At 43.9% G+C, this 23822-nt stretch overlaps 1 protein-coding gene across 1 annotated transcript in view; it reads left to right on the top strand.

The window, feature by feature from the left end:
• Positions 1 to 1116: 1116 nt before the first annotated feature.
• LOC135545121 (beta-arrestin-1-like) overlaps positions 1117 to 23822 on the top strand; it is a gene marked incomplete at its 5' end in the record, with an annotated part of 35634 nt that continues 12928 nt past the window's right edge. Inside the window, 5 exons of the mRNA XM_064972753.1 lie at positions 1117 to 1180; positions 1815 to 2011; positions 2274 to 2333; positions 4037 to 4104; positions 10104 to 10259. Of these exons, the coding sequence (XP_064828825.1) occupies positions 1117 to 1180; positions 1815 to 2011; positions 2274 to 2333; positions 4037 to 4104; positions 10104 to 10259 (545 nt within the window). The remainder of the gene's footprint in view (positions 1181 to 1814; positions 2012 to 2273; positions 2334 to 4036; positions 4105 to 10103; positions 10260 to 23822) is intronic.

Here is a 23822-nt window from a genome sequence, read left to right as displayed (position 1 = left end):
ATGTCCCCCTCTACCACCCTGCTCTGTGTACTGTATGTCCCCCTCTACCACCCTGCTCTGTGTACTGTATGTCCCCCTCTACCACCCTGCTCTGTGTACTGTATGTCCCCTCTACCACCCTGCTCTGTGTACTGTATGTCCCCCTCTACCACCCTGCTCTGTGTACTGTATGTCCCCCTCTACCACCCTGCTCTGTGTACTGTATGTCCCCCTCTACCACCCTGCTCTGTGTACTGTATGTCCCCCTCTACCACCCTGCTCTGTGTACTGTATGTCCCCCTCTACCACCCTGCTCTGTGTACTGTATGTCCCCTCTACCACCCTGCTCTGTGTACTGTATGTCCCCCTCTACCACCCTGCTCTGTGTACTGTATGTCCCCCTCTACCACCCTGCTCTGTGTACTGTATGTCCCCCTCTACCACCCTGCTCTGTGTACTGTATGTCCCCCTCTACCACCCTGCTCTGTGTACTGTATGTCCCCCTCTACCACCCTGCTCTGTGTACTGTATGTCCCCCTCTACCACCCTGCTCTGTGTACTGTATGTCCCCCTCTACCACCCTGCTCTGTGTACTGTATGTCCCCCTCTACCACCCTGCTCTGTGTACTGTATGTCCCCCTCTACCACCCTGCTCTGTGTACTGTATGTCCCCCTCTACCACCCTGCTCTGTGTACTGTATGTCCCCCTCTACTGTACCCTGCTCTGTGTACTGTATGTCCCCCTCTACCACCCTGCTCTGTGTACTGTATGTCCCCCTCTACCACCCTGCTCTGTGTACTGTATGTCTCCCTCTACTACCCTGCTCTGTGTACTGTATGTCCCCCTCTACCACCCTGCTCTGTGTACTGTATGTCCCCCTCTACCACCCTGCTCTGTGTACTTGAGTTGATCCCCCTCTACCACCTCTCTGTGTACTGTATGTCCCAGCATACAGTTACTGTGGTTTAGTCGGCAGGGATTTGTGTGTTTGACTTCAGGCAATAGGTGATGTGTGATATAATCGATCATTTTCTGATGAAAATCACCTGCTTTTTCCTTGAGACCTTGCCGTGTTCAGTCGGCTACTGTTTCTGATGATGAAAGGTGTCTGATTTCACACACCTAGATAACATTCACTTCTCCTTACTTTTCCAGACGGCGTGGTGTTGATAGATCCGGAGTACCTGAAAGAGAGAAAAGGTAGTGTGAAAAGAGAATGTCTAGTGTGAAAAGAGAATGTCTAGTGTGTAAAGAGAATGTCTAGTGTGAAAAGAGAATGTCTCATGTGAAAAGAGAATGTCTCGTGTGAAAAGAGAATGTCTCGTGTGAAAAGAGAATGTCTAGTGTGAAAAGAGAATGTCTCGTGTGAAAAGAGAATGTCTAGTGTGAAAAGAGAATGTCTCGTGTGAAAAGAGAATGTCTCGTGTGAAAAGAGAATGTCTCGTGTGAAAAGAGAATGTCTAGTGTGAAAAGAGAATGTCTAGTGTGAAAAGAGAATGTCTAGTGTGAAAAGAGAATGTCTAGTGTGAAAAGAGAATGTCTAGTGTTCTAATGGCAGCTTGAAATTAAGCTTAATTCCACCAGTGGACAAAACTGCTTGTCATGACATCATTAGTGGTCATCATGACCTCCTTAGCCTGATCATCATGATGTCATTAGTCTGCTTATCATGACATCATTAGACGGGTTGTGGTTTCAGCAATATATTGCATTTCTAAAAGGTATAATTAAACAAACCCTCGGTCTGATATACCACGGCTGGCAGCCAATCAGCATTCAGGACTCGAACCACTCAGTTTTATAATGATCTTTCACTCTTTTCTTCTCTCCTCAGTGTTTGTGACGTTGACATGCGCCTTCCGTTATGGACGTGAGGACTTGGATGTTCTGGGCTTGACGTTTCGAAAGGACCTCTTCGTGGCCAACATTCAGGCCTTCCCTCCAGTGCCCGAAGACAAAAAGAGGTTAACTCGCCTTCAAGAACGCCTGATCAAAAAGCTTGGGGAACACGCTCACCCTTTCACCTTCGAGGTAATGTTCAACACCACTGTGACCATCTCTATTAGGAGTTGTTGTTGTTCTTTTTGTGTTTAGTGTTGTTGTTTTTGTTGTTTGTCGTATATGTGAATTGTATAATGTTGTAATGTTTTTTGGTACCGTGTACTTTAGGGACTACAGTGGAAATAAGTCTAAGATAATGAGATAAAATGTATCTGTCAATGATCTTGTCCTAATTTTAAACCTTCTGTCATCTGTGTTTAAGTACTAATTTTGTTCATATTTCTGTTGACAGATTCCACTGAATTTACCGTGCTCAGTTACCCTGCAGCCTGGACCAGAGGACACAGGGAAGGTGCTTATTGGGTTCAGCCAAAATCTACGCTACTGGGTTGAAGGTTTTACGGAATCATGTAGTAACCAAAAAAGTGTTCAACAAATCAAAATATATTTAAGATTTTAGATTCTTCATAGTAGCCACTAATTTCCCTTGATGACAGTTTTGCACACTTTTGGCATTCTCTCAACCAGCTTCACCTGGAATGCTTTTCCAACAGTCTTGAAGGAGTTCCCACATATGCTGAGCACTTGTTGGCTGTTTTTCCTTCACACTGCGTTCCAAATCATTCCTAACCAAATCAATTGGGTTGAGGTTGGGTGATTGTGGAGGCCAGGTCATCTGATGCAGCACTCCATCACTCTCCTTCTTGGTCAAATAGCCCTTACACAGCCTGAAGGTGTGTTGGGCCATTGTCCTGTTGAAAAACAAATGAGTCCCACTAAGCACAAACCAGATGGGATGATGTATCGTTGGAGAATGGTAGCTATGCTGGTTAAGTGTGTCTTGAATTCTAAGTAAATCACAGACAGTGTCGCCAGCAAAGCACCCCCACACCATAACACCTCCTCCTCCATGCTTTACGGTGGGAACCACACATGCAGAGATCATCGTTTCATCCACACTGCGTCTCACAAAGACACAGCGGTTTTGAACCAAAAATCTCCAATTTGGACTCCAGACCAAAGGACTGATTTCCACCGGTCTAATGTCGATTGCTCGTGTTTCTTGGCCCAAGCAAGTCTCTCATTCTTATTGGTGTCCTTTAGTAGTGGTTTCTTTGCAGCAATTCAACCATGAAGGCCTGATTCACGCAGTCTCCTCTGAACAATTGATGTTGAGATGTGTCTGTTACTTGAATTCTGTGAAGCATTTATTTGGGTTGCAATTTCTGAGGCTGGTAAACTCTAATGAACTTATCCTCTGCAGCAGAGGTAGAGGTACCTCTGATCTTCCTTTCCTGTGGCAGTCCTCGTGAGAGACAGGTAACTCTGGGTCTTCCTTTACTGTGGTGGTCCTCATGAGAGACAGGTAACTCTGGGTCTTCCTCAACTGTGGCAGTCCTCATGAGAGACAGGTAACTCTGGGTCATCATTTACTGTGACGGTCCTCATGAGAGACAGTTCTTGAATGTTACCGTATTGACTGACCTTCATGTCTTAAAATAATGATGGACAGTCATTTCTCTTTGCTTATTTGAGCTGTTCTTGTCATAATATGAGGTTGGTCTTTGACCAAATAGGGCTATCGTCTGTATACCACCCCTACCTTGTCACAACACAACTGAAGCTCAAACGCATTAAGAAGGAAAGAAATTCCACAAATAAACTTTTAACAAGGCACACCTGTTAATTGAAATGCATTCCAGGTGACTACCTCATGAAGCTGGTTGACAGAATGCCAAAAGTGTGCAAAGCTGTCATCAAGTCAAAGGGTGGCTACTTTGAAGAATCTCAAATATAAAATATATTTAGATTTTATTTAACACTTGTTTTTAATAGTTACTACATGATTCCATATGTGTTATTTCATAGTTTTGATGTTTTCACTATTATTCAACAATGTAGAAAATAGTACAAAGAAATAAAGACTGGAATGAGTAGGTGATCTAAATCTTTTATCTGGTACTGTAACATTTATATAACAATGCATAATGACATTCAAGCAGAAAAAGAATCCAACTTAAAGCGAAATCCTGTCTTTATATTTTGTCTCTGAAGGCCTGCGGGGTTGACTTTGAAGTCAAAGCGTTCTGCTCAGAGAATGTCCAAGACAAAATACATAAAAGGTAAAAAAAAAAAAAATGATTTCATATTTATACAAAATGTTAAGCATATAAATACGTACATTATTATTAAATGTAGTTCAAATTATGGAGGGATGTTTTGGAAAAACTACTTTTTGAATCAGTCCAGAAGGTCTCAGAGATCTTAAGTTCACACCATTGAAGTTCAGACTTGATTGGGTGGGGGGGTCCTGTGAGCACCAGCAGGGTAAATGGAGTCATTCCACACCACAATGACTGCATCGACAAAATGGTATATATAATATAGCTATTATTATTATTACTCATATTGCTCTATAGTATTGCATTGCTGCCTAATAACTCAGTGTGTCTGAACAGGAAGTCAGTGCTTCTAACCCTTGTGTCTGAACAGGAAGTCAGTGCGTCTAACCCTTGTGTCTGAACAGGAAGTCAGTGTGTCTAACCCTTGTGTCTGAACAGGAAGTCAGTGCGTCTAACCCTTGTGTCTGAACAGGAAGTCAGTGCGTCTAACCCTTGTGTCTGAACAGGAAGTCAGTAATGTCTAACCCTTGTGTCTGAACAGGAAGTCAGTGCGTCTAACCCTTGTGTCTGAACAGGAAGTCAGTGTCTAACCCTTGTGTCTGAACAGGAAGTCAGTGCGTCTAACCCTTGTGTCTGAACAGGAAGTCAGTTTAGGGACTAACCCTTGTGTCTGAACAGGAAGTCAGATAATCTAACCCTAAAAATGTGTCTGAACAGGAAGTCAGTTGTCTAATTTTAACCTTGTGTCTGAACAGGAAGTCAGTGTGTCTAACCCTAACCCTTGTGTCTGAACAGGAAGTCAGTGTGTCTAACCCTAACCCTTGTGTCTGAACAGGAAGTCAGTGTCTAACCCTAACCCTTGTGTCTGAACAGGAACCCTTGTGTCTGAACAGGAAGTCAGTTCTCCTAAACTGTCTAACCCTTGTGTCTGAACAGGAAGTCAGTGCGTCTAACCCTTGTGTCTGAACAGGAAGTCAGTGCGTCTGACCCTTGTGTCTGAAAGTGTGTCTAACCCTTGTGTCTGAACAGGAAGTCACTGCGTCTGATCCTTGTGTCTGAACAGGAAGTCAGTGTGTCTAACCCTTGTGTCTGAACAGGAAGTCAGTGCGTCTGACCCTTGTGTCTGAACAGGAAGTCATTCTCTCAACCAGTGTCTGAACAGGAAGTCAGTCGTCTAACCCTTGTGTCTGAACAGGAAGTCAGTGCTGAACCCTTGTGTCTGAACAGGAAGTCAGTGCGTCTAACCCTTGTGTCTGAACAGGAAGTCAGTGGGTTAACCCTTGTGTCTGAACAGGAAGTCAGTGCTGTCTAACCCTTGTGTCTGAACAGGAAGTCAGTGTGTCTAACCCTTGTGTCTGAACAGGAAGTCAGTGTGTCTAACCCTAACCCTTGTGTCTGAACAGGAAGTCAGTGTGTAAGTGTGTCTTGAATTAACCCTAACCCTTGTGTCTGAACAGGAAGTCAGTGTGTCTAACCCTAACCCTTGTGTCTGAACAGGAAGTCACACGTCTAACCCTAACCTCTTGTGTCCATGCTTTAGGTGGGTGTCCACACATGCAGAGATCATCGTTTCTAATCCTAACCCTTGTGTCTGAACAGGAAGTCAGCGGTTCTGAACAAAAATCTCCAACCCTTGTGTCTGAACAGGAAGTCAGTGATCTGACCCTTGTGTCTGAACAGGAAGTCAGTTTGTCTAACCCTTGTGTCTGAACAGGAAGTCACTGCATTCTGATTGTGTCTGAACAGGAAGTCAGTGTGTCTAACCCTTGTGTCTGAACAGGAAGTCAGTGCGTCTGACCCTTGTGTCTGAACAGGAAGTCAGTGCGTCTGACCCTTGTGTCTGAACAGGAAGTCTCGTCTAACCCTTGTGTCTGAACAGGAAGTCAGTGCGTCTAACCCTTGTGTCTGAACAGGAAGTCAGTGCGTCTAACCCTTGTGTCTGAACAGGAAGTCAGTGAACTTAACCCTTGTGTCTGAACAGGAAGTCAGTCGTCTTCCTTTCCTGTCCCTTGTGTCTGAACAGGAAGTCAGTGCGTCTAACCCTTGTGTCTGAACAGGAAGTCAGTGCGACCCTTGTGTCAGAAGTCAGTGCGTCTAACCCTTGTGTCTTCCAGGAAGTCAGTGGTCTAACCCTTGTGTCTGAACAGGAAGTCAGGGTCTAATCTGAACTGTGTGTCTGAACAGGAAGTCAGTGTGTCATCAACCCTAACCCTTGTGTCTGAACAGGAAGTCAGAATGTCTAACCCTAACCCTTGTGTCTGAACAGGAAGTCAGTGTCTTAAAATAATGATGTCTGAACAGGAAGTCATTTCGTCTAACCCTAACCCTTGTGTTCTTGAACAGGAAGTTATGAGGTTAACCCTTGTGTCCAAACAGGAAGTCAGTGTGTCTAACCCCTAACCCTTGTGTCTGAACAGGAAGTCAAGCGTCAAACCCTTGTGTCTGAACAGGAAGTCAAATGCTTCTAACCCATTTGTGTCTGAACAGGAAGTCAAAGTCATCAAGTCAAAGGGTGGCTACTTTAAAGAAATAAAATATAAATATAAATGGTTATTTGTCTGACCCTTGTGTCTGAACAGGAAGTCAGTGTGTCTAACCCTTGTGTCTGAACAGGAAGTCACTGCGAAGAATCCTTGTGTCTGAACAGGAAGTCAGTGTGTCTAACCCTTGTGTTTAATGGAAGTCAGTGAATATGTGTCTGAACATAGTCAGTGATGTCTAACCCTTGTGTCTGAACAAGGAAGTCAGTGCGTCTAACCCTTGTGTCTGAACAGGAATCAGTAGGTGATCTAAACTTTTATGTGTCTGAACATTTAAGTCAGTAACAATGTGTAATGAACATTCTAACCCTTGTGTCTGAACAGGAAGTCAGTCTTTAATTTTGTGTCTGAACAGGAAGTCTTTGAAGTCTAACCCTTGTGTCTGAACAGGAAGTCCAGTGTGACAAAACCATAACCCTTGGTCTGAACAGGAAGTCATATTTAACCCTAAATGTTGAACAGGAAGCATGTCTAACCCTAACCCTTGTGTCGAACATTATTATTCAATGTAGTTCTAATTGTTTGAACTTTTTGTCAGTGCAGAAGGTCTAACCTTGTTCTGAACAGGAAGTCAGTGTGTCTAACCCTAACCCTTGTGTTGAGACATTGGAAGTCAGTGGTCCTAACCCTTGTGTCTGAACAGGAAGTCAGTGCATTCTAACCCTTGTGTCTGAACAGGAAGTCAGTGCGTCTGACCCTTGTGTCTGAACAGGAAGTCAGTGTGTCTAACCCTTGTGTCTGAACAGGAAGTCATTGCTGTCTAACCCTTGTGTCTGAACAGGAAGTCAGTGCTGTCTAACCCTTGTGTCTGAACAGGAAGTCAGTGCGTCTAACCCTTGTGTCTGAACAGGAAGTCAGTGCGTCTGACCCTTGTGTCTGAACAGGAAGTCAGTGTGTCTAACCCTTGTGTCTGAACAGGAAGTCAGTGCGTCTGACCCTTGTGTCTGAACAGGAAGTCAGTGTGTCTAACCCTAACCCTTGTGTCTGAACAGGAAGTCAGTGCGTCTGACCCTTGTGTCTGAACAGGAAGTCAGTGTGTCTAACCCTTGTGTCTGAACAGGAAGTCAGTGCGTCTAACCCTTGTGTCTGAACAGGAAGTCAGTGCGTCTAACCCTTGTGTCTGAACAGGAAGTCAGTGTGTCTAACCCTAACCCTTGTGTCTGAACAGGAAGTCAGTGCGTCTGACCCTTGTGTCTGAACAGGAAGTCAGTGCGTCTAACCCTTGTGTCTGAACAGGAAGTCAGTGCGTCTGACCCTTGTGTCTGAACAGGAAGTCAGTGCGTCTAACCTAACCCTTGTGTCTGAACAGGAAGTCAGTGCGTAACCCTGACCCTTGTGTCTGAACAGGAAGTCAGTGCGTCTAACCCTTGTGTCTGAACAGGAAGTCAGTGCGTCTGACCCTTGTGTCTGAACAGGAAGTCAGTGCGTCTAAACCTAACCCTTGTGTCTGAACAGGAAGTCAGTGCGTCTGACCCTTGTGTCTGAACAGGAAGTCAGTGCGTCTGACCCTTGTGTCTGAACAGGAAGTCAGTGCGTCTAACCCTTGTGTCTGAACAGGAAGTCAGTGCGTCTGACCCTTGTGTCTGAACAGGAAGTCAGTGCGTCTAACCCTTGTGTCTGAACAGGAAGTCAGTGCGTCTAACCCTAACCCTTGTGTCTGAACAGGAAGTCAGTGTGTCTAACCCTTGTGTCTGAACAGGAAGTCAGTGCGTCTAACCCTTGTGTCTGAACAGGAAGTCAGTGCGTCTAACCCTTGTGTCTGAACAGGAAGTCAGTGCGTCTAACCCTTGTGTCTGAACAGGAAGTCAGTGCGTCTAACCCTAACCCTTGTGTCTGAACAGGAAGTCAGTGTGTCTAACCCTTGTGTCTGAACAGGAAGTCAGTGTGTCTAACCCTAACCCTTGTGTCTGAACAGGAAGTCAGTGCGTCTAACCCTAACCCTTGTGTCTGAACAGGAAGTCAGTGCGTCTAACCCTTGTGTCTGAACAGGAAGTCAGTGCGTCTAACCCTTGTGTCTGAACAGGAAGTCAGTGCGTCTAACCCTTGTGTCTGAACAGGAAGTCAGTGTGTCTAACCCTAACCCTTGTGTCTGAACAGGAAGTCAGTGTGTCTAACCCTAACCCTTGTGTCTGAACAGGAAGTCAGTGTGTCTAACCCTAACCCTTGTGTCTGAACAGGAAGTCAGTGCGTCTAACCCTAACCCTTGTGTCTGAACAGGAAGTCAGTGCGTCTAACCCTTGTGTCTGAACAGGAAGTCAGTGCGTCTAACCCTTGTGTCTGAACAGGAAGTCAGTGCGTCTAACCCTAACCCTTGTGTCTGAACAGGAAGTCAGTGCGTCTAACCCTAACCCTTGTGTCTGAACAGGAAGTCAGTGCGTCTAACCCTTGTGTCTGAACAGGAAGTCAGTGCGTCTAACCCTTGTGTCTGAACAGGAAGTCAGTGCGTCTAACCCTTGTGTCTGAACAGGAAGTCAGTGTGTCTAACCCTTGTGTCTGAACAGGAAGTCAGTGCGTCTAACCCTTGTGTCTGAACAGGAAGTCAGTGTGTCTAACCCTAACCCTTGTGTCTGAACAGGAAGTCAGAGTCAGTGTGTCTAACCCTTGTGTCTGAACAGGAAGTCAGTGTGTCTAACCCTAACCCATGTGTCTGAACAGGAAGTCAGTGTGTCTAACCCTTGTGTCTGAACAGGAAGTCAGTGCTTCTAACCCTTGTGTCTGAACAGGAAGTCAGTGCTTCTAACCCTTGTGTCTGAACAAGAAGTCAGTGCGTCTAACCCTTGTGTCTGAACAGGAAGTCAGTCAGTGTGTCTAACCCTAACCCTTGTGTCTGAACAGGAAGTCAGTGCTTCTAACCCTTGTGTCTGAACAAGAAGTCAGTGCGTCTAACCCTTGTGTCTGAACAAGAAGTCAGTGCGTCTAACCCTTGTGTCTGAACAGGAAGTCAGTGTGTCTAACCCTAACCCTTGTGTCTGAACAGGAAGTCAGTGCTTCTAACCCTTGTGTCTGAACAAGAAGTCAGTGCGTCTAACCCTTGTGTCTGAACAGGAAGTCAGTGCTTCTAACCCTTGTGTCTGAACAGGAAGTCAGTGCGTCTAACCCTTGTGTCTGAACAAGAAGTCAGTGTGTCTAACCCTTGTGTCTGAACAATAAGTCAGTGCGTCTAACCCTTGTGTCTGAACAGGAAGTCAGTGCGTCTAACCCTTGTGTCTGAACAGGAAGTCAGTGCGTCTGACCCTAACCCTTGTGTCTGAACAGGAAGTCAGTGTGTCTAACCCTTGTGTCTGAACAGGAAGTCAGTGTGTCTAACCCTTGTGTCTGAACAGGAAGTCAGTGTGTCTAACCCTTGTGTCTGAACAGGAAGTCAGTGTGTCTAACCCTTGTGTCTGAACAGGAAGTTAGTGCGTCTAACCCTTGTGTCTGAACAGGAAGTCAGTGTGTCTGACCCTTGTGTCTGAACAGGAACTCAGTGCGCCTGGTGATCCGTAAGGTCCAGTACGCCCCAGAGAAGCCCGGCCCCCAGCCCATGGCTGAGACCACCAGACAGTTCCTGATGTCTGACAAACCACTGCACCTTGAGGCCTCACTGGATAAAGAGGTGATGGTTTTTTTCTGCTGGTAGAGGACATCTCTACATTACTCTACATCCTTAGGTCTCACTCCCCCCCTCCACCCTATCTGAGATATCTACTGCAACCCTCATGCTTCACATAAAACCCCCGTTCTGTCAGTCACATTCTGTTAAAGGTCCCCAAAGCACACACATCCCTGGGTCGCTCTTCATTCAAACACTCATTCATGGTCACACTTACTGACAGTTGTGTCCCAGTTGTATCCCAGCCCTTTGTGCTGTTGTCTGTGCCCAATCATGTTTGTACCGTTTTGTGCTGCTGTTTTGTGCTGCTGCCATGTTGTTTTCATGTTGTGTTGCTACCATGTTGTGTTGTCATGTTGTGTTGCTACCATGTTGTGTTGTCATGTTGTGTTGCTACCATGTTGTTGTCATGTTGTGTTGCTACCATGTTGTTGTCATGTTGTGTTGCTACCATGTTGTGTTGTCATGTTTTGCTGCCTTGCTATGTTGTTGTCTTAGGTCTCTCTTTATGTAGTGTTGTGTTTTCTCACGTGTCGTGATGTGTGTTTTGTCCTATATTTATATATATATATATATATATATTTAAAAAAAAAAAAAAATTTTAATCCCAGACCCCCCGTCCCCGCAGGAGGCCTTTTGGTAGGCCGTCATTGTAAATAAAAATTTGTTTTACCTGACTTGCCGAGTTAAATAAAGGTTCAATAAATACAAATAAAATAAGTTGCATTACTCTTCATTACTCTACATTACACTACATTATACTACATTACTCTGCACTACCTCTGCTCTACATTACAGTACATTATACTACATTACTCTACACTACCCTACATTATACTACATTACTCTACATTACTCTACACTACCCTACATTATACTACATTACTCTACACTACCCTACATTACACTACACTACCCTACATTACACTACATTATACTACATTACTCTACACTACCCTACATTATACTACATTATACTACATTACTCTACACTACCCTACATTATACTACATTACTCTACACTACCCTACATTACACTACACTACCCTACATTACACTACATTATACTACATTACTCTACCCTACACTACCCTACATTATACTACATTACTCTACACTACCCTACATTACTCTACATTATACTACATTACTCTACACTACCCTACATTACTCTACATTATACTACATTACTCTACCCTACACTACCCTACATTACTCTACACTACCCTACATTACACTACATTACTCTACACTACCCTACATTACACTACACTACCCTACATAATCCACATTAGTTCCTGTCAAGGCAGCAGCTACTCTTCCTGGGGTTTATTATGGATCCCCATTAGTTCCTGCCATGGCAGCAGCTACTCTTCCTGGGGTTTATTATGGATCCCCATTAGTTCCTGTCAAGGCAGCAGCTACTCTTCCTGGGGTTTATTATGGATCCCCATTAGTTCCTGCCATGGCAGCCGCTAGTCTTCCTGGGGTCTGGCAAAATGTAGGCAGTTCTACATTTTAAAAACATTACAAAACATTCATAATAGATTTTACAACATATTAAGTGTGCTCCCTCAGGCCCCTACTTTACAACCACACATCTTCAACACAAAATCCATGTGTACATATGTGTATAGTGCTTATGTTATTGTGTGTATGCATGTGTCTGTACCTATGTTTGTGTTGCTTAACTGTCCCCTCTGTTCCATACGGTGTATTTTTATCTGTTTTTTAAATCTGATTCTACTGCTGCATCAGTTACCTGATGTGGAATAGAGTTCCATGAAGTCATGGCTCTCACAAATACAAGTAGTGATGAAGTCAATCTCTCCTCCTTTAGAGCCAGGAGAGATCAACATGCATATTATTAATGTTAGCTCTCTGTGTACATCCAAATCCCTCTGTGGCACCTGACCACACGACTTAACAGTAGTCCAGCTGCGACAAAACTAGAGCCTGTAGGACCTGCCATATTGATCGTGTTGTTAAGAAGGTAGAGCAGCTCTTTATTATGGACAGACTTCTCCCCATCCAAGCTACTGTTGTATCAATATGTTTTGACCATGACAGTTGACCATGACAGTCAACTTGCTCAATTTCCACATAATTTATTACAAAATTTAGTTGAGGTTTAGGGTTTAGTGAAGGATTTGTCCCAAATTCATTGCTTTTCGTTTCTTTCTTTTTAAATTTAGGACTAACTTATTCCTTGCCACCCATTCTACAACTAACCGCAGCCCTTTGTTATGTGTTGCGGTCATTTCAGTCGCTGTAATAGGTGACGTGTATAGTGTTGAGTCAACCGCATACATAGAAACTCTGGCTTTACTCAAAGTCAGTGGCATGTCGTTCGTACACATTTTAAAAAGCAAGGGGCCTAGACAGCTACCCTGGGGAATTCCTGATTCTAACTGGATTATATGTGAGAGGCTTCCATTAAAGAACACTCTCTGTGTTCTGTTAGACAGGTAACTCTTTATCCACATTATAGCAGGGTGTGTAAAGCAATAACACATACGTTTTTCCAGCAGCAGACTATGATCAACAATATCAAAAGCCGCACTGAAGTCTTAACAAAACAGCCTCCACAATCTTTTTATCAATTTCTTTCAGCCAATCATTAGTCACTGTGTGAGTGTTGTGCTTGTTAAATGTCCTTCCCTATAACTGTGCTGAAAGTCTGTTTGTCAATTTGTGTATTGTGAAATAACATTGTTTCTGGTCAAACACAATTTTTTCCAAAACTTTCCAAAGGGTTGGTAACAGGCTGATTGGTCGGCTGTTTGAGCCAGTAAAAGGGGCTTTACTATTCTTAGGTAGCGGAATGATTTTAGCTTCCCTCCAGGCCTGAAGGCACACACTTTCTAGTAGGCTTAAGTTGAATATATGGCAAATAGGAGTGGCAATATCGTCCACTATCATCCTCAGTAATTCTCCATCCAAGTTGTCAGACCCGGTGGCTTGTCATTTTTGATAGACAACAATACTTTTTTTCACCTCTTCCACACTCACTTTACGTGAATTCAGAATTACAACGCTCGTCTTTCCTTATTTGGTCAGATATACTTGTGTGTGTAGTGTCAGCGTTTGTTGCTGGCATGTCATGTCTAAATTTGCTAATCTTGCCAATTTGCTAAATCATTAAAAGTAGTTCACAATATCCGTGGGTTTGTTCTGATTCAATGTGAATGATGGGAACTGAGTTGGCCCTTTTTTCACAGCATTTCATTGAAGGTGCTCCAAAGCTTTTTACTTTGTCATTTTTGTTTTCATAGTGAAGTTCCTTCTTCTTTTTATTCAGTTTAGTCACATGATTAGTCACATGATTTCTCAATTTGCATTAAGTTTGCCAATCGGTTGTGCAGCCAGACTCATGTGCCATTCCTTTTGCCTCATCCCTCTCAACCATACAATTTTTAAATTCCTCACAGTACATTTTATATGTTTAAGCCACATTACTCTTCATTACCCTTCACTACATTATACTACATTAATCCAAAATAATCTACATTACCCAACATTGCTCCACATTATACTACATTAATCCACATTACTCTACATTATACTATATTATACTACATTACTCTACATTATACGACATTGCTCTACATTATACTATGTTAATTCACATTACTCTACATTACAGTACATTATACTACATTACTCTACATTATACAACATTACAGTACATTATACTGCATCACTCTACATTATACTACATTACAGTACATTATACTGCATCACTCTACATTATTATACTACGTTAATCCACATTATACTACATTACTCTATATTACTCTACATTATACTACATTACGCTACATTATACTACATTACTCTACATTACTTTACATCAGGTATTCCCAAACTGGGTACTGCGCTATCCTTCGGGGTAAAATAAAAATGTAATTCACACTTTTTTTTTAAATATGTAGAGCTACCACTAGGACCTCATACTGCTACTACCACTAGGACATCAAATAACAACACAATGTCAAATACAGGTAGTCTAGTCAAATAATTAACCTCCAATCACTGCTAACGGTCTGTATGTAGCCAAACGTAGCTGCTGCTCATTCAGTTTGCTCCAAAATGGATAACTGGTTACCAAAAAGTACCAAGGACATCCTGCTACTACCATAGAGACACATACCAGCTCTACTGGTAGTACTGTTACTACCACTAGGACATCATACTGCTACTACCACTAGGACATCATACTGCTACTACCACTAGGACATCATACTGCTACTACTCATACTGCTACTACCACTAGGACACTCATACTGCTACTACCACTAGGACATCATACTGCTACTACCACTAGGACATCATACTGCTACTACCACTAGGACATAGGACATCATACTGCTACTACCACTAGGACATCATACTGCTACTACCACTAGGACATCATACCACTAGGACTACTACCACCAGGACATCATACTGCTACTACCACTAGGACCTCATACTGACCTCATACTGCTACTACCACTAGGACATCATACTGCTACTACCACTAGGATCATACTGCACTAGGACATCATACTGCTACTACCACTGACATCATACTGCCTACCACTAGGACATCATACTGCTACTACCACTAGGACATCATACTGCTACTACCACTAGGACATCATACTGCTACTACCACTAGGACATACCACTACATCATACTGCTACTACCACTAGGACATCATACTGCTACTACCACTAGGACATCATACTGCTAGGACATCATACTGCTACTACCACTAGGACATCATACTGCTACTACTAGGACACTACTAGGACCTCATGCTACTACCACTAGGACATCATACTGCTACTACCACTAGGACATCATACTGCTACTACCACTACTGCTACTACCACTAGGACATCTACTGCTACTACTAGGACATCATACTGCTACTACCACTAGGACATCATACTGCTACTACCACTAGGACATCATACTAGGACATCATACTGCTACTACCACTACTCATACTGCTACTACCACTAGGACATCATACTGCTACTACCACTAGGACATCATACTGCTACTACCACTAGGACATCATACTGCTACTACCACTAGGACCATCATACTGCTACTACCACTAGGACATCATACTGCTACTACCACTAGGACATCATACTGCTACTACCACTAGGACATCATACTGCTACTACCACTAGGACATCATACTGCTACTACCACTAGGACACTACTACCACTAGGACATCATACTGCTACTACCACTAGGACATCATACTGCTACTACCACTAGGACATCATACTGCTACTACCACTAGGACATCATACTGCTACTCACTACTACTAGGACATCATACTGCTACTACCACTAGGACATCATACTGCTACTACCACTAGGACATCATACTGCTACTACCACTAGGACATCATACTGCTACTACCACTAGGACACTGCTACTACCACTAGGCTACTACCACTAGGACATCATACTGCTACTACCACTAGGACATAGGACATCATACTGCTACTACCACTAGGACATCATACTGCTACTACCACTAGGACATCATACTGCTACTACCACTAGGACATCATACTGCTACTACCACTAGGATCATACTGCTACTACCACTGCTACCACTAGGACATCATACTGCTACTACCACTAGGACATCTACCACTAGGACATCATACTGCTACTACCACTAGGACATCATACTGCTACTACCACTAGGACACTCATACTGCTACTACCACTAGGACATCATACTGCTACTACCACTAGGACATCATACTGCTACTACCACTAGGACATCATACTGCTACTACCACTAGGACATCATACTGCTACTACCACTAGGACATCATACTGCTACTACCACTAGGACATCATACTGCTACTACCACTAGGACATACTCATACTGCTACTACCACTAGGACATCATACTGCTACTACCACTAGGACATCATACTGCTACTACCACTAGGACATCATACTGCTACTACCACTAGGACCATCATACTGCTACTACCACTAGGACATCATACTGCTACTACCACTAGGACATCATACTGCTACTAGGACATCATACTGCTACTACCACTAGGACTACTCACTAGGCTACTACCACTAGGACATCATACTGCTACTACCACTAGGACCTCATACTGCTACTACTAGGACATCATACTGCTACTACCACTAGGACATCATACTGCTACTACCACTAGGACATCATACTGCTACTACCACTAGGACCTCTACTACCACTAGGACCTCATACTGCTACTACCACACTAGGACATCATACTGCTACTACCACTAGGACATCATACTGCTACTACCACTAGGACATCATACTGCTACTACCACTGCTACTACCACTAGGACTGCTACTACCACTAGGACATAGACACTACCACTGCATACTACTACCACTAGGACCTCATACTGCTACTACCACTAGGACCTCATACTGCTACTAGGACCTCGTACTGCTACTACCACTAGGACCTCATACTGCTACTACCACTAGGACATCATACTGCTACTACCACTAGGACATCATACTGCTACTACCAGCAGTAGTACAGCTGCACCTGTCGACGATAAGCCCCATACTATTGTGGAGGACTGGCTAGGACAGACAAGCCCCATAATATTGTGGAGGACTGGCTAGGACAGACAAGCTCCATACTATTGTGGAGGACTGGCTAGGACAGGCAAGCCCCATACTATTGTGGAGGACTGGCTAGGACAGGCAAGCCCCATACTATTGTGGAGGACTGTCTAGGACAGGCAAGCCCCATACTATTGTGGAGGACTGGCTAGGACAGCCAAGCCCCATACTATTGTAGAGGACTGGCTAGGACAGACAAGCCCCATACTATTGTGGAGGACTGGCTAGGACAGACAAGCCCCATACTATTGTGGAGGACTGGCTAGGACAGGCAAGCCCCATACTATTGTGGAGGACTGGCTAGGACAGGCAAGCCCCATACTATTGTGGAGGACTGGCTAGGGCAGGCAAGCCCCATACTATTGTAGAGGACTGGCTGGACAGACAAGCCCCATGCTATTGTGGAGGACTGGCTCGGACAGACAAGCCCCATACTATTGTGGAGGACTGGCTAGGACAGACAAGCCCCATACTATTGTGGAGGACTGGCAAGCCCCATACTATTGTGGAGGACTGGCTAGGACAGGCAAGCCCCATACTATTGTGGAGGACTGGCTTGGACAGGCAAGCCCCATACTATTGTGGAGGACTGGCTTGGACAGGCAAGCCCCATACTATTGTGGAGGACTGGTTAGGACAGACAAGCCCCATGCTATTGTGGAGGACTGGCTCGGACAGACAAGCCCCATACTATTGTGGAGGACTGGCTAGGACAGACAAGCCCCATACTATTGTGGAGGACTGGCAAGCCCCATACTATTGTGGAGGACTGGCTAGGACAGACAAGCCCCATACTATTGTGGAGGACTGGCTTGGACAGGCAAGCCCCATACTATTGTGGAGGACTGGCTAGGACAGACAAGCCCCATACTATTGTGGAGGACTGGCATGGACAGGCAAGCCCCATACTATTGTGGAGGACTGGCTTGGACAGGCAAGCCCCATACTATTGTGGAGGACTGGCTAGGACAGGCAAGCCCCATACTATTGTGGAGGACTGGCTAGGACAGGTAAGCCCCATACTATTGTGGAGGACTGGCAAGCCCCATACTATTGTGGATGACTGGCTAGGACAGGCAAGCCCCATACTATTGTGGAGGACTGGCTAGGACAGGCAAGCCCCATACTATTGTGGAGGACTGGCGAGGACAGACAAGCCCCATGCTATTGTGGAGGACTGGCAAGCCCCATACTATTGTGGAGGACTGGCTAGGACAGGCAAGCCCCATACTATTGTGGAGGACTGGCTTGGACAGGCAAGCCCCATACTATTGTGGAGGACTGGCTTGGACAGGCAAGCCCCATACTATTGTGGAGGACTGGTTAGGACAGACAAGCCCCATGCTATTGTGGAGGACTGGCTCGGACAGACAAGCCCCATACTATTGTGGAGGACTGGCTAGGACAGACAAGCCCCATACTATTGTGGAGGACTGGCAAGCCCCATACTATTGTGGAGGACTGGCTAGGACAGACAAGCCCCATACTATTGTGGAGGACTGGCTTGGACAGGCAAGCCCCATACTATTGTGGAGGACTGGCTAGGACAGACAAGCCCCATACTATTGTGGAGGACTGGCATGGACAGGCAAGCCCCATACTATTGTGGAGGACTGGCTTGGACAGGCAAGCCCCATACTATTGTGGAGGACTGGCTAGGACAGGCAAGCCCCATACTATTGTGGAGGACTGGCTTGGACAGGCAAGCCCCATACTATTGTGGAGGACTGGCTTGGACAGGCAAGCCCCATACTATTGTGGAGGACTGGCTAGGACAGGCAAGCCCCATACTATTGTGGAGGACTGGCTAGGACAGGTAAGCCCCATACTATTGTGGAGGACTGGCAAGCCCCATACTATTGTGGATGACTGGCTAGGACAGGCAAGCCCCATACTATTGTGGAGGACTGGCTAGGACAGGCAAGCCCCATACTATTGTGGAGGACTGGCGAGGACAGACAAGCCCCATGCTATTGTGGAGGACTTAATTATTCTTGCTGCTGGGGGAGAAGGCGGAAAAAAACTATACAGATGTAACAGTATAACTTTAGACCGTCCCCTCGCCCATTACCCGGGCGCGAACCAGGGACCCTCTGCACACATCAACAACAGTCACCCACGAAGCATCGTTACCCATCGCTCCAAAAAAGCCGCGGCCCTCGCAGAGCAAAGGGGAACCACTACTTGAAGTTCTCAGAGCGAGTGACGTCACCGATTGAAACGCTATTTAGCACGCACCACCGCTAACTAGCTAGCCGTTTCATACCTTCATCGAACAACACTGTTTCACGATGCATTAGTGATATGGCAGGAGATGTTTTAAAACAATTACTGCTTTGCATATGAGGGAATTCTATGTGTTACAGCTGGACGGGAATGGCTTGGCAGCAACAGCTTTAAAGATGTTTTGGACACTACAGTGACAATGGTTAACTTTGTTAAAGCAGAAGGCCCCTGAATTCTCGTGTATTTCCTGTATTTTTGCAATGATATGGGCAGAGACCTTGTAACGCTTTTACAACATACAGAAGTGCGTTGGTTATCAAGGGGCAAAGTATTGACATGTTTTTTCAATTAAGAGAGTTTAAAGTTTAAATTAAGAGAGTTTAAAGTTCTCTTTACTGACCATCATTTCCACTTGTCTGACCGCTTGCAGAATGACGGGTTTCTCACATTGTCACGGTTTTCTGTCGGTGAAAGAGAGTCAGACCAAAATGCGGCGTGGCTATTACGATCCATGTTTAATAAAACTGAAGAAACACGAATCAATACAAAAAACAATAAACGGAACGAAAACCGAAACAGCCGAATACGCTAAACAGGCGGGAGATTCCGGCAGCGCAGGAGAGGACGAAGTCTCTGGCAGCGCAGGAGAGGAGGAAGGCTCTGGCAGCGCTGGAGAGGCGAGGCGCACTGTAGGCCTGATGCGTGGTGCTGGCACTGGTGGTACTGGGCCCAGGACATGCACAGGAAGCCTGGTGCGGGGAGCTGCCACCGGAGGGCTGGTGCGTGGAGGTGGTACTGGGTGGACCGGACCGTGCAGGCGCACTGGAGCTCTTGAGCACCGAGCCTGCCCAACCTTACCTGGTTGAATACTCACGGTCGCTCTGCCAGTGCGGCGAGGTGGAATAGCCCGCACTGGGCTATGCAGGCGAACCGGGGATACCGTGCGCAAGGCTGGTGCCATGTAAGCCGGCCCAAGGAGACGCACTGGAGACCAGATGCGTAGAGCCAGCTTTATGGCATTTGGCTCGACGCTCACTCTAGCCCGGCTGATACGCGGAGCTGGAATGTACCACACTGGGCTATGCACCCGCACTGGGGACACCGTGCGCACCACAGCATAACACGGTGCCTGCCCGGTCTCTCTAGCCCCCCGGTAACCACAGGAAGTTGGCGTAGGTCTCCTACCTAGCGTCGCCCTACTCCCTGTGAGCCCTCACCCCCCAATAAATTTTTGGGGCTGACTCTCGGGCTTCCATCCGCGTCGCCGTGCTGCCTCCTCATACCAGCGCCTCTCCGCTTTTGGGGCGGCGATATTCTCCTGGCTGTGCCCAGGGTCCTCTCCCGTCGAGGATTTCTTCCCAAGTCCAGAGGTCCTTATTACACTGCTCCTGCTGCTGCCCGTTACCACACCGCTTGGTCCTGTTGTGGTGGGTGATTCATTCACGGTTTTCTGTAGGTGAAAGAGAGTCAGACCAAAATGCGGCGTGTCTATTACGATCCATGTTTATTAAAACTGAATAAACACGAATCAATACAAAAAACAATAAACGGAACGAAAACCGAAACAGCCTAATACTGGTGCAAACTAGCACACGACAGACAAAAGAACAGGAACAATCACCCACCAAAACCCAACACCAAACAGGCTACCTAAATATGGTTCCCAATCAGAGACAATGACTAACACCTGCCTCTGATTGAGAACCATATCAGGCCAAACACAAAAACAGACAAACCAGACACACAACATAGAATGCCCACTCAGATCACACCCTGACCAAACAAAACATATAAACATACAAAGCAAACTATGGTCAGGGTGTGACACACATGACTGGCCTATCTGGGTGTTGTTTTTTCTACCCTGAATGATCTGAATCTAAGATTACAGGGATTCTCCGCAACTATATTCAATGTGCGGGACTAAATTGAGGCTATAATTAAGAAGTTGGAGATCTTCTCTGTCTTCATTAACAAGGACAACGCACAGGTCTTTCCATCGTTGTATAAATTTTTTTTTGTGCGTGTAAATGAACTCAAGCTTACGGACAATGTCAAATGTGATATAGCGAAGCACCTGAGTGAGTTGGGTGCGCAATTACGCAGGTCCTTTACCGAAACGGACGACACAAACAACTGGATTCGTTATCTCTTTCATGCCCTGAAAGAGACATGTGCATCCTGTCCAACCCTTCTCATTAACCTGTTGTGAATTATTCACCATTACAGATGAACAAATAAAGTTTTATATGTAAGAGGGTTAAATAAAGAGCAAAATGATTGATTATTATTATATTATTATTTGTGCCCTGGTCAAGGTGAGAGCTCTTTGTCACTTCCCACGAGCCGGGTTGTGACAAAAACTCACACTCATTCTTATGTTTAATAAATGTATCGTATAGTGTTTGTGTGGATTTCTCTCAGGCTTTCGCCTGCAATATCAGTTCTGTTATACTCACAGACAATGTTTTTACAGTTTTGGAAACTGTAGAGTGTTTTCTATCCTATGCTGTCAATTATATGCATCTTGTCCTGACAAAATATCCCGTTTACGGGAATGTTATTTTTCCAAAAATGAAAATACTGCCCCCTAGTCACAAAAGGTTAATGAATTTATCGTATAGTGTATGTGCGTGGCATGCTTAAAATGATGACAAAAAAACAACATTTGAGAGTGCACTGACCCTGGTGCTAGAGGGGGTACAGCTGGAGGTTGAATGTTTGAAGGGGTACAGGACTATAAAAAGTTTGGGAGAGCAATGTAGTATAATGTAGAGTGCTCTACATCATACTACATTACTCTACATTCTACTACAGTACTCTATATTACCCTACATTATACTACATTACTCTACACCATGCCAAATTACTCTACATCATACTATATTATACTACATTGCTCTACATTATACTACATTACTCCACATTATACTATATTACTCTACATCATACTACATTATACTACATTGCTCTCCATCATACTACATTATACTACATTACTCCCAATATACATTACCTACATTATACTACATTACTCTACATTATGCCAAATTACTCTACATTATACTACATTGCTCTACATCATACTGCATTATACCGCATAATACTACATTACTCTCCATTACACTACATTACTCTACATTACATTACATTACTCCACATCATACTACATTATACTACATTACTCCCCATTCTACATTTACTACATTACTCCAAATTATACATTATACTACATCATACTACATTACTCTACATTATACTACATTACTCTCCATTATACTACACTCTACATTACATCCTCCACATCATACTACATTATACTACATTACTCCCAATTATACATTATCCTACATCATACTACATTACTCTACATTATACTACATTACATTCTCCATTATACTACATTACTATCACTATTACATTACATTACTCCATTACATCATACTACATTATACTACATTACTCCCAATATACATTATCCTACATCATACTACATTATCTACATTATACTACATTACTCTACATTCATACTACATTACTCTCCATTATACTACATTACTCTCCACTATACTACATTACTCTACATTACTCTCCATCATACTACATTACTCTCCATTATAGTACATTACTCTACATTACATTACTCCACATCATACTACATTACTCCCAATCATACATTATCCTGCATCATACTACATTACTCTCCATTATACTACATTACTCTCCATTATACTACATTACTCTCCATTATACTACATTACTCTACATTATACATTGTTAATCCACATTACTAGGTCTACTGTTTTTCCATTATACTACATTGTTTGTTTCCATTACAGTAGTATCCATTATTACATTATCTTTCCTTCCAGATCTACTACCATTAGCCAATCAGTGTCAACATTATCCACAAACAACACCAACATTAGACTACAAGAAAATGAAGATTTCTCCAGGTGACTGCAACATACACTTCAGTATCAAATTACTGGTGGTCCATTACTCTCCATTATACTACATTTTCATTAACTACATTATACATTTCTACAGATGTAGGATTACTCTACATTATACTACATTGTCTACATCATACAAAAATTATCCTACAGCATACTAGGATTTACGTTTTTATACCATAATGTTATTTACGGTGGTTACATTATCTACATTATAGGCTACATTGAAAAGTGCAATACTGTTATTATACTAGGTGTTCATTATTCATTAGCTCATTATACTAATATTCTCAGCAACAAATTAGCTCTCCATTATCTACATTAGATACTACATCTATAACATTACTTTTCATTTCTACATTCACTCCATTATCGTACATTATGCAGACATCTGTCTATTACACATTATACTACAGCACAATACAGATACATTACTCTACATTACATTAAGACATCATAGTACATTTACTACATTTGCCAATTTTTCCAACACAGAAATCTGACATGTAGACCAGTCCTGTCTTCATTACTCTAATCTGACATGTAGACCAGTCCAGTCTTCATTAACTAATCTCTACATTAGGCCAGTCCAGTCTTCAATATCCTAATCTGACGTGTAGACCATTCCTGTCTTCAATAACTAATCTGACGTAGGCCAGTCCAGTCTTCAATAACTAATCTGACATATACTACATTACTCTCCAGTCTTAATAACTAATCTGACATGTAGACC

The sequence above is a fragment of the Oncorhynchus masou genome, chromosome 9 (assembly GCF_036934945.1).
Source record: "Oncorhynchus masou masou isolate Uvic2021 chromosome 9, UVic_Omas_1.1, whole genome shotgun sequence".
Classification (NCBI taxonomy): domain Eukaryota; kingdom Metazoa; phylum Chordata; class Actinopteri; order Salmoniformes; family Salmonidae; genus Oncorhynchus; species Oncorhynchus masou.
The sequence above is the reverse complement of the archived record's forward strand: the minus strand, read 5'-3'. Positions and strand labels throughout refer to the sequence as shown.